Source organism: Octodon degus, unplaced genomic scaffold (assembly GCF_000260255.1).
Source record: "Octodon degus isolate 3935 unplaced genomic scaffold, OctDeg1.0 scaffold00031, whole genome shotgun sequence".
NCBI classification, from domain to species: Eukaryota; Metazoa; Chordata; class Mammalia; order Rodentia; family Octodontidae; genus Octodon; species Octodon degus.
Genome location: NW_004524607.1, coordinates 15,456,061 through 15,466,970, shown reverse-complemented (window position 1 = coordinate 15,466,970; position 10,910 = coordinate 15,456,061). Strand labels below are relative to the sequence as shown.

General features: G+C 54.7%; 1 protein-coding gene across 2 annotated transcripts in view; it reads right to left on the bottom strand.

The window, feature by feature from the left end:
* Positions 1-346: 346 nt before the first annotated feature.
* The window catches only part of Card11 (caspase recruitment domain family member 11), a 120,843-nt gene continuing 110,279 nt past the window's right edge, over positions 347-10,910 (bottom strand). Inside the window, exons 19-26 of one of the 2 annotated variants that reach the window (XM_023713431.1) lie at positions 10,062-10,302; positions 9,534-9,630; positions 9,141-9,236; positions 7,442-7,577; positions 6,172-6,351; positions 4,486-4,610; positions 2,920-3,035; positions 347-1,023 (exon numbers count right to left, since the gene is read on the bottom strand). In XM_023713431.1, the coding sequence (XP_023569199.1) occupies positions 819-1,023; positions 2,920-3,035; positions 4,486-4,610; positions 6,172-6,351; positions 7,442-7,577; positions 9,141-9,236; positions 9,534-9,630; positions 10,062-10,302 (1,196 nt within the window). In that variant the 3' untranslated portion in view covers positions 347-818. The remainder of the gene's footprint in view (positions 1,024-2,919; positions 3,036-4,485; positions 4,611-6,171; positions 6,352-7,441; positions 7,578-9,140; positions 9,237-9,533; positions 9,631-10,061; positions 10,303-10,910) is intronic. The other variant, XM_004629611.3, reaches the window with a different exon arrangement.

The window sequence follows — 10,910 nt, the reverse complement described above, 5'->3', positions numbered from 1 at the left end:
TAACTTAGTGACTTAGAAAGACCTAAAAAGGGCTGGGGATGTAGTTCAGTGCAAAAGCCCTGGTTTGATCCCCAGTACTGAGAACACCATATGGACAGTGTTTAGGGGCAGCTGGCCTCAGGGCTGGGGCTGCATCTGGGGTCTTGCCCAGTGCAGGGACAGCCTTCTCCAGAGTGTCCATACAACTTCTCCTCAGGTCAGGATGCATCAGACAGTGCAGATCTAAGCACTGCTCAGGCTGAGCCTGAGGGCCCCAATGCTGGCTTCCCTGTCCTCACCCTGCATGAGGGAGCATGGGACATAGAAGCACCCATAGAATGGGTGCCCCTTCTATGCCTTGGCTCAGGGGTGGGCATCGTAGACAGCTGACAAGAGCTAAACCTCTACAAATGATGAAATTGCAAACAGTGAAATGGAGAATAAAGATGCTGAGACATTTAATATGAGAGGAAAACTAGCACAGTGTATGTCCCCTTCCCACAGGCCTGTCCTGTCTGGGATGAGCTAGCTGTACAACCCTAGGGCTGGCAGGTGGATACCCTGGCTGTCAGGGCCCTACCATGTTAGTGGTACAACAGTCCCTCAACTTACATTCAACTGCTGCTGTGGATTGTAAGGCGCCACAGGCTGTGGGCTTTGAACTCCGTGGCCTCTGCTTGCCATCTCTGCACACTGGGCCGGGCAGCTGCTGGCCCTGCTCCTGCCAGGAGTCAGGGGCCTGGTGGCATCCTCCCTGGATCCCTGGAGGGAGGGCTCTGTCACAGTGGCACAGAGTCCAGGCTGTATGGCTTGGTGGCGTCACTGCTCAGACCCAGGGTTCACAGCTGGTCCTCGTCCACCCAGATGGTCTTGCGCTGCTCCTCACCGATCCTGTCTTTGAGGACACGCAGCAGCTCCTCCACGCTGCTCCAGGCCTCTGCCTCCACCGTGGCATACAGGCAGGGCAGCGCCTCCAGCTCCTTCTCGCGCAGGCGGCAGGCGCGCAGGAACTCCTCCTCGGTTTCGGGCCGTGGCAGCAGCTTCCTGGCAGCAACACAGGTGGGCCGTGGGCAGAAGGCAGGGCCAGACCCCCACGGTGGGGGGACACAAGCCAGCCCCACCTCCGCACGATTGTATGTCCAACCCAGAAGAGTCATGGACTCAATCCTGCCTGGGGTCGCTGTGGTGCCAAGTCTTTCCTGGGCCACCAGGCACCCCACAGAGGGCTGCTGTATGCTGCTGGCCTTGTCCCCTGGTGCCCACTGCCTTCTAACACCCTGCACACTGTGCCTTTTGGGGAGGCTAATACTGAGAACTGAACCCAGAGCCTTTGCACTGAACTACACCACTAGCCTTTTTTTGTCTTTTATTTGGAGACAGGGTCTTACTAATCTGCTCGTGTCCCCAGACTGGGCTTGACTTTGCAATCCTCCTGCCTTAGCCTCCCAGAGGCTGGCATCACAGGTGTGCATCACCACACCCAGCCACACCACCCAGCCTGTGTGGTGCTCAATGTGGTGGTCCTGAGAGGAGGGGATGCTTAAAAACTTACTTTCAATTGTGATAAAACCATTAAAAAATTTTTTTTGAGTGTAACTCAGGACTGTGAAGCACACTCACTGATGTACCTTTCTTGTCTTTCCAAAGGGAAGCTCAGCACCTAGAGAACACTGACCCCTCTCCCCTGCCCAGCCAACTCCCCCATCCTGCCTCTGTCCTGGGACCTCACAGATGAGGGAATACATGGTGTCTGTCCTGCGTCCACGCACTCAACGTAACAGCCTGGAAGGGCATCCATACTGCAGTGTGCGTCACAGGGCCCTTCTTTTGTAGGACTGGATGAAGGCCACTGCGTATAGAGAGCACACCTGAGGGACCCTTGGGTGGCTTCCACTTTTTGCTCACGTGAACAATGCTGCTGTGAACACAGGCATGCAAATATCCCTTAGACCGGCTTTCAGTCATTTTCTATAAAGACAGAGGGGAACTGCTAATCAAACAGGAATTAGGCTTTTCATTTTCTGAGGGCTTCTGGCCTATTCTAAGTGGCTGCAGCTGTTTTTGGATTTGTTCAGTTTTGAGACAGGGTCTCACTATGTAGTCCAGACAGGCATCGAACTCACTATGTAGTCCAGGCTGGACTGGAATTGATAGCCTCTTGCCTCAGCCTCCCCAGGGGTGGGAATGCAGGCATGCGCCTGGCTGCCTGTGCACCATTTCACACCACTTTGCATTCTACCCACAGTGCATAGGGTCCCAACACCTCCACATCCTTGCCAGCACTTGCTAGGGGCTCTGGTCCTCTGTGCCCACCAATGGATCCCCAGAGCCTGGCACTATCAGAGACTGCACAGACATTGTGAAGGAGAACGTGGCTCTGACTTGGAGTCTCAGTGCCCATCTGCACAGTGGCTCGGGCTAGCTACTCTACAGTTGCATGAGGAGGAGGGGACCCAATGTGATGTTCCAGGACAAATGTGTTTCAAACCTCTGGGCCATCCTTTCTTCCCAGCCCCACAGCCCACCATGTAACAACTCCTCCGGCTGATCTAGAGTCAGAGTTTGCCAGCCCCCACCCATCAGGGTCTTTTTCTCACTGTCATCCTTGTCTGAGTGACCCTGTCATGCTCTTCCTCGTGCACTGAGTCAGACTCCACGGGGCATGGCCTCCCCAGAGAGTAGCTGTGCTCCGCTCCTACTTCCTGTGGCCCGGCACTGGCTTCCTTGGGGTAGGGTCTGCATGGCTCATCCTCCTGCCATCACCCCAGCCTTCCGAGTGCCTGGCCCTCTGCGACATGTCCTGTGTAAGCCACATCAGGACCTTGAGATCTGCCCTGGCCTTGGGCGCCCTCCTGGTGAGGACTACTGAGGGATGAGCGGAGGCCTGGAGAGCTTGGGGTCAGGGTTAGGGTGGCAGGAGTGTGGACTCCCCATTCCTACCTGAAGCGCTTGATGTTCTTCTCGCACACACGCACGAAGAGCACGATGGGGTAGATCCCGCACTTGATGAGGTCGCGCACACAGCCGATCCCAGCCTCCAGCAGGCAGTGCTTATTCTGCGGGGCACAGGTCAGCGAGGTCAGCGCTCCCCACTGGGTGGGAGCCAGGTCTGGGCCTGCATGCAGGGAGGTAGTCCAGGGACAAGAGCCCCGAGCTACCCACCGGGCCAGGACAGGAGCAGAGCCTACAGAACCAATGCTTGCCACGGCCTGCGATGCACAGTGCACAGAGACGGGGCCAGGAACGGACTGCTGGGAATGCCTGCCCACCCACCAGCCTCCAAGGGCACACTTGGTGCCGGGTGTGAGCGCTGAGAATGCTGGGAGGGCAAGCTGGCAGCTAGGAGGTCCTGGAGACCCTACAGGGGTTTCAACCACGAGCTCCTTATTTCTGAGAAAGGACAATCCACAGGAGGCATCACTTTAAAAGAAACTAAGGTGGGCATGGTGGCGCACACCTGTGATCCCAGCATGCTGGGAGGCTGAGGCAGGAGAATCACACGGTCAAGCCCAGTTTGGGCAACTTAGTGAGATGCTTTCTCAAAATAAACCAAAAAAAAAAAAAAAAATGGGGTAAGATGTAGTTCAGTGTTAAGATCTTGAAGACCCTGGGAGATTCCATATAGGAAAAAAAAAAGAGGAAGAAAACCCCCCCCAAACTTGGCATCTTGAACATGGACACAGTGTCCTAGCAGGCAGCTCTGTGACTCTCACCGGAGCACACTAGGATGAGTACCTGTCAGGAGCTGCACGACTGAGACCCTCAGGCTTTTCTTTGTCTGCTGCCCCTCATCCCCCAGCTTGTAGACCCCTGGGCTTTCCCGCTGAACCAACTTGGCCCCAACCTGCCCACTCATTTCTCTGCTCTGCCTGTCAGAGCTTCTTAAACTGTTCTGGTCTAGACTTAAAAAAAATCAGCAAACTACTCATGGTCAAGGCTGGGCCTCTGCTTTTATCTACGTCTGCGTCAGTGTCCCTGAAGGGGGGTGCAGGCACCACTGTAGCTGGAAGGAAGTGTGGGGTCCTTACTGGGCACCTACTCCTGTCCCCCTTTTGCTTCAGGGCAATCCCATCCCCCACAGCCACAGGCTGAGAGCTTTTCCTCCTTCAAGCACTAGAAGGAGGAAGAACTCAGTGCCTGGGTGATCAGGGTCACAATGTCGGCTCTGAATGGCTTCTAGGTGCCCCTCCTCTGCACAGCCACCAGCTATTTTCCCTGGTGCTATTTTCCCCTTGGGTGGGTGTTGCCCCATCACATGCTTCTTGGCTGTCTCTCCCCTGACATGCTCGTTCTCTATCTCAGCCCTTGTTATCACAACTGGAGGCGCCCAGCACCAGGGCGACATCAACAATAGCAGGCTGTTCCAAGAACAAGGGAGAAGACAGAGACAGGGATGGTGGAAGGCTTCAGCAAAGGGGTTGGGGGTAGCTCTTTACCCGCCCATGCCCCAGACCAGGGTTCTCTGGTAGGTCACTGGCCACATCACAGGCTTGCCCAGCCCCTCACCTTGTTCGCCACAGCTTCAATGTTGGCAGGAACAATGCACTCAAAAGTATTAGGGTTTTTCTCCCGGGAGTAGATGATGGTTTCTGTCTTCTGCTTTTTGAGGAACTCTTCTCTTGTGACAATATCTGCAGAGAGAGGCTAGTCTCCAGGGTGGCACAGGTAGTCTTGGGTGCTGGATCCCCTCCTGGTCCCGCCCGTCTCCCCTCCTGGGTGCCACAGAACTGGATGTCTGGTCCCATCACAGTTAGCATTATCTTGTCCCTTCTACTAGACCATGAAGCTCCTTGAGGGCAGGGCAAGGTCACACTTCACATTCCCTGTGGCAGGCCAGAGAGGTGTTTAGGCAGTGCTCAGGGTCTGCTGCTCCACAGTGTCATACTAGTAGCTCAGGCACCATGGGGCATACTCCCCACTAGCTGCCAAGCATAAAGAAGCTCAGGCATTGATCTGTCCACTCACGCTCTACTCATGCATGCATCCATCCATCCACTCACCCACCCATCTACCACCCACCCATTCACCTTCCCACTTAGCACTGCTAAGGGTCGGGTACAGGGAATAAACATGACGAAAACACAGCAAACATATTTAAAGAAGCAATGATCTAGCTAAGAGAAAAATGTAGGCTACTGACAATGGGACACAGTTTAGTGAGTGCAGCGGTAGCTGTCATGTGTGGGAGAAGGTGCTAGCAGGCTGCCTGGAAGAAGAGGTGCCTATCAGAGGTCTTGTCCCCTTGCTGGGTGACCCTGCACACATTTAACCTCTCTGTGCCTCAGGGGAAGGAGGGCTGAGTATATCCAAGTCTCGAACCAGGTGGAGTTGCTGGCCATGGTGATCATTCAGGGTGTGCAGTTTCAGTCTGGCTGGCTGGTGGCCTACTTGGATGTAGTTAGGACAGTAAAGCCTGTGCTGTATTCATTTACCGTGATTTGAAAAGCCCCTGGTCATATGTTTAATGGGTCCCAGGTGGGCCTGGACATCTGTACTTTAAAAAAATTTTAGTTAGTTATTTTTTGTGCTACTGGGAATTGAACCCATGGCTTTTATGTTGAAGTACATCCCGGGCCCTTTTTAATTTAATAAATTGGTTAATTAATTGATAAATTTTGGCTTTTTGAGGCAGGATCTCACTATGTAGTTCAGGCTGGCCTTGAACTCATGCCAATCATCTTGTCTTAGCCTCCCAAGTGCTGCGATGACAGGCAGCCACCCCCATGCCCGGCTTATTTTTTATTTTGAGACAAGGTCTTGCTAAGTTACTAAATTGCCCAGGCTGGGCTTGAACTTGCAATCTTTGTGTCTCAGGACCCTAGAATACTGGGATTAATGGCATGTGCCACCATGTCTGGTCATATATGTACATTTAAATACAGCTGGGGACTCTGATGGCAGCTAGGGTGGGAGTTTTGGCAGGGTTGGGCGTCACCAAGGCTCAGAGGGATGGGGAGGCCTGCTGCGGGGGCCTTGAGGGGGACTAGGCTCCTGGATGATGTTACCTCTACTCTGTCACCCTCAGTGTTAGATGGGGAAGATGCGGCCAGGATTCCTTGCTCCCGGGCTGTTGCAAATGCACAGGGGCCGCTGTTGTGCATCCGGTGCTCCCACCTCCCAGGCCATGCAGGGCGAGGCAGTGAGGTGGAGCAGAGGGAGGCAAGGTGGGGTGGGAGAGTGGGCTATGCGCACCTGACTTGCAGAGGGTGAACTCCATGGCACCCCCTGAGTTTAGCAACTTCTGCACCAGCGTCTTGGCCAGTACGGTGGGCGTGAAGAGCACTGGCCGGCGGCGCTCGCAGTGGAAGGCGCGTACCAGGCTGTAGGGGATGAGGCTGAGGTTCTTGCTGAGCTCGCTCTCAGGGTCCAGCTCTGGGGGGAGGAGCGCGGCTGTCAGGGCCTGGGCCTACAGAGCCCGGGTACCCTCAGGGAAGGACTGAGGCTGGGGCTGCTGGGTTTTTTTTTTTTTTTTTGCTACCAGGAATGAACCCTGGACCTTGATACTGAGCTACATTTCTGCTCCTTTTAATTTATTTTGAGATGGGGTCTCACTAACTTGCTCAGGTTGGGCTCGACCTTCTGATCTTCCTGCCTCAGCCTCTCAGAGTGCTGAGATCACAGATATGAGACTGCACGCCCAGCTCTGGGGCTGGTTCTTGGAGGCCATTTCCTGAGATAAAAAGATGTTCTGCTGGCCATTGCAGGCCTGGGAAACCTGGGGTTCTGCTCCTGGCACCCAGGGATATTCTGGGGGTCCTGCATCCCCATGTGGGAGGCAGACAGATGGTAGATGACATAAAGAAGCCTTGGTGGTTTCAAATGTGGCAGGTCTCAGGGAGAGGTCATCAGGGCAGGGTGTTCAGGCAGAGGGAGGGTGACCACAGGAGAGCAAGGGACAGTGACATAACTGGGCGGTAGGGCAGCAAGGCTACCTGGCACAGCCTGGTGATTTCGAGGCTCTAGGAAGCTTCGGGGCCCGAGGCAGGGTGACCACATGGTCACTTCTGCCTTTTCCAGGCCTCTGTGGGCATGTGTGGGGAGCAGAGAGAAGCCCCTGGGTGGGATCAGTTAAAGTCAGCCTGGTAGCCCCAGGTCACTTCCCAGATACCAGCCTTGGTCTCTTCTGTGTCCCCTGGCCTGGGGCTTTGGCTTCCTTGCCTCTGAGCGAGGCTGGCCTGGCCGGGTAATGTAGGTGGAGCTGGCTTACCATCAAGTGAGGTCACCAGCTGGAGAAGTGGCAAAAAGTGGTCTTTCTTTCTTATAGGAAGAAAGACTAATATATAAACACTTCTCAGCCCTGGCTCCAAGTAATGGGGCTGTCTGGCCTGCACGTGACCATGACATGCATGGGTCAGTCATGAGGGGCAGGCTTCAGTCTCTGTGGGGAAGGATGGCCTCTTAGTGAGGGTACCTGGAGCATGCCTTTGTGGGGAGGAGCTGGGGTAGGGAGGTCACCACCCACCTTCCTGCTTCTCAGCTGAGAGCTTGGTGGCATCCAAAGAGGTGCGGGCCAGGCTGCCCAGGGGGCTCCCAGAGATGACGCGGACCCGCTCACTGCTGTTCATTCGCTTGTACTTGTTCTCGGACCGACTGACGAACTGTTGTGACAAAACAGGGAGCGGGTGGGAGGCTGAAATCCCTGCTCTTGCTTCCAGCCTCAAGGAGCTGCTTAGGTCAGACAGTCAGACCTTGTTTCAGTTCAACCTCTGCCTGAGGTCAGGCTAGTCCCCTCCCTGTATGAACAGGGGACACCACAGTACAGTGGTGTGGGTCTATTAGTCCAGCACTCTGGGAGGCTGAAGCAAGAGGATCACAGATCTGAGCTCAGCCTGGGCAACTTAGTGACTTAGCAAGAACCTGTCTCAAAATGAAAAATAAAAAGGGGTGGGGGTGTAGCTGAGTGCAAAGGCCCTGGATTCAACCCTCAGTGACAGCCAGAGGAGGCTGGAGTCCTTTAGCTCTTGGACAGTGGTTGTCAATAGTGAGAAGGTGGAGAGAATGAGGTACTGGTCCTCACCCAGTTCCCTATCAACCGCCCTCCTTCCCTTGAGGCCTCTGTGTGAGATCTGCAGTGACTGGACTGGGATGCTCTGGCTGGAACCCCTCTCCACTGGCCATGTGGGATGCCCTTGACACCCCAGCACCATGCTCCCCACAAACTCCAGTCCTCTGGGGAGCACTACTGCCATCAGCAGGGCTGGCAGTGGGCACAGATCCAGCTTCTTGCCTTGCTTCCAGGGTTCCTCTGCCCCTCCCGCTTCACTCACAAAGAGATTGGTCCTGGGGCTGGGTGTGCACGTTAGGATGAGACCTGAAGGCTGCAGCTTTTGTGTGACTGGTGAGCACCACAGTATGCCATCTTGGATGGCCTGCCTCTGGGAAGACCTCTGGCCTGGCCAGGCTCCCGCCTACCTGGCTGTCTCTGCCACATGCCTGTGGTCCTGGGGTCACACTGATAACCCTTTCTGAGTCACCTCTATCCCAGCATCAGGTGCAGCCTCGGGGTGTCACACTCTCCATGGGGGCCTACTTGGTGCAGCACCCACTTAGGAACATGCTCATGGGGATTATCCCCTTTGCTTGTCTTCTAGGATATAAGAAATGCCTCTACTTTTATATGAAATACCTTCTGAAGATATCATACAATATGCTGGTTAATGTTCCTTATATAAATCTATATAAAAGTTTTCTTTTAAGGTTAAGTACAAGGGAAAAATCTTTTCTGGTCTCCAAGAGCCAAAATGTTCCCTTAGATTAAGATTAAGATTAAAGTACCTGCTTAGTTTCCCTTTTCTCCTTGGCTGCTAGGATACTGAGATAAACTTCAAGCTCTGTCTGAGGAACTAAACTGGCCTAGATATTTGGAATGTTTGTTTTCTCCTCCCAACATGACATTTCTGATTTTTCTATTAATATTTTAACAGCCAACTTGTTTGAGTTCCTTTTGGGCATACGTTTTCTCAAATCTTTTTTGAATGTGGGATTTGCTTGTGACAGGAGCACAGACCGTCTCTCGAGCTGTCACTGGGAAACGGTGGAGAGCTGCAAGTGGGGCGTGCGACACAGCACTGCTATTTTGGCACAGGCTCCTCTTGCTGGCAGGCAGAGGGCAAAGCCACGCATGCTGTGATGGGAAAGAAGGATGCTGTGGAGCACGTTACCTGCAGGAGCTGGCCAAAGAGGAAACTCGCTCTGGAGAGGCGGGGGCTGACCCGGGGGTCGTTCGTTGAAAGTGGCTCTTCTGGCTGCAGGGTGTTCTGGAATGAGTTTATCAGGGAGTCAGAAGGAGCTGGCCTGGCTGGATCCATGGGCACGAGAATGCCGCACAGAGGCGCAGGACGCTCCCAGGCCCTGTGCTGAGTTCTAGGAAACCTGCTCCAGCAAAGAATGGGGACGGCCCAGAGCTACACAGCTGCAGCCCGCTCTTTCCCTCTCCGGGGGAGCCCAGGGAGGGTCAGAAGGACTGGCCCCTTCTGCACTGGCTGTCTCTGCTCCATGTTTCCACAGAAAGGTGGCGATTCGCTGGTAGGGCTTTGCTGCAGTGTCAGACTCACCCGGTGCGCCCGCAGAGTGTGGTGTGCCGTGTCCACCTCCTCTCGGCTGCCGCGGTGCATTAGGCGCTGCAGCTTGACCAGCAGCAGTTGCTGGGCCCTGGGGAGCAAGAGGGAGGCATTCAGGTCGGGGCAGAGCCGGGGGCCGGGAGTGCTCAGCCTGAGGGGGCTGGGACAGCCTGGGCTTGTGCCTCTGGGAGGCCCTGGCTTTGGACAGGGTTGGGGTCAAGGCTCCTGTCCCTGAGCTGGAGTTCCTCTGCGGGGAATCGGGGTTGCTGATGCCACCTCTCAGGGATGGCCCCACAGCTGCCATTGTCTGGAAGCACAGCTAAGGTCTCAGAGAGCCTCTGCACCCTCAGAAGGCAGGAAGGCTTCCTGGAAGGGGGGAACCGGGACCTCACAGCCCAGTAGGCGGAGGTGTGTGCTCCGGGGCCCGCGCTCCTCCCCTTGGCCCCTGTTGATGCTCGCAGCACCACCAGTCCCTGACTTGATGGTGCCTGTGACACAGAGCCCCATTGGCCCTGGCCTCACCGGCTGTAGCTGGGTATAGTGCCCGTGTCCAGGTCGTGGTCAGTGAAAGGGTCCACCCGTGCACATAGCCACTCGTGCCTGTCCTGGTACATGGTATCACGGACGTGCACAATGTCATCACACTTCAGGGACATGGAGCAGGCATCCAGCTGGCTGGAGATGTTCAGGTTCAGGCGGATGTAGAAGGAGTCTCCTGAAGAGATGAGGCCCTCCTCCATGTCCCTCAGCAGCTTCTGGTACCCTGGGCAGGGGACAGTCCCAACAGTGCATTTTGGTGGGCCACCGGCCTTAGCTGAGAGTCTTTCATGGTCCCTTCCTCATAGAGCTGGGTGTTAGGGACAGGTATTCCTGCCTGGTGAGTGACATTCGTGCACTTCCCCTTTTTGTTTTGGCTGCCAGGAAGCTCAGAGCTAAACGTATAAAGCTGCAGCGGTCACCTTCACTAGCACTTCTGCCATAATCTCCGCACCTGCCCCAACACTGGAGATAGACATGTGTTTTTCACTTCTATTTTTCTATTGGTGCATAACTTATATAATAGTGAACTGCCCAAATTCTTAAATTCACTGAATTTCCCCAAACACACATATGTGGGTTGTTCCCTCCCAGAATCTGCCCTGTCAACACTCTTCATTCTGATGGATATTCCCCCAAGAGAAGCTGCAGCTCACTACACATAAAAGGAATCAACCCGTACAGGCTCTCTCCCTCTGGTACCTATTACTCCATGCTATGCCTGTGAGACACATCTACGAGGCTGCCAGATAGCAGTACTCCGTTCTTTTTCAGCGCTGTATAGTGCTCCACATGTGCACACATCCATTCTCTTGTGTATGCACTTGCACTCTG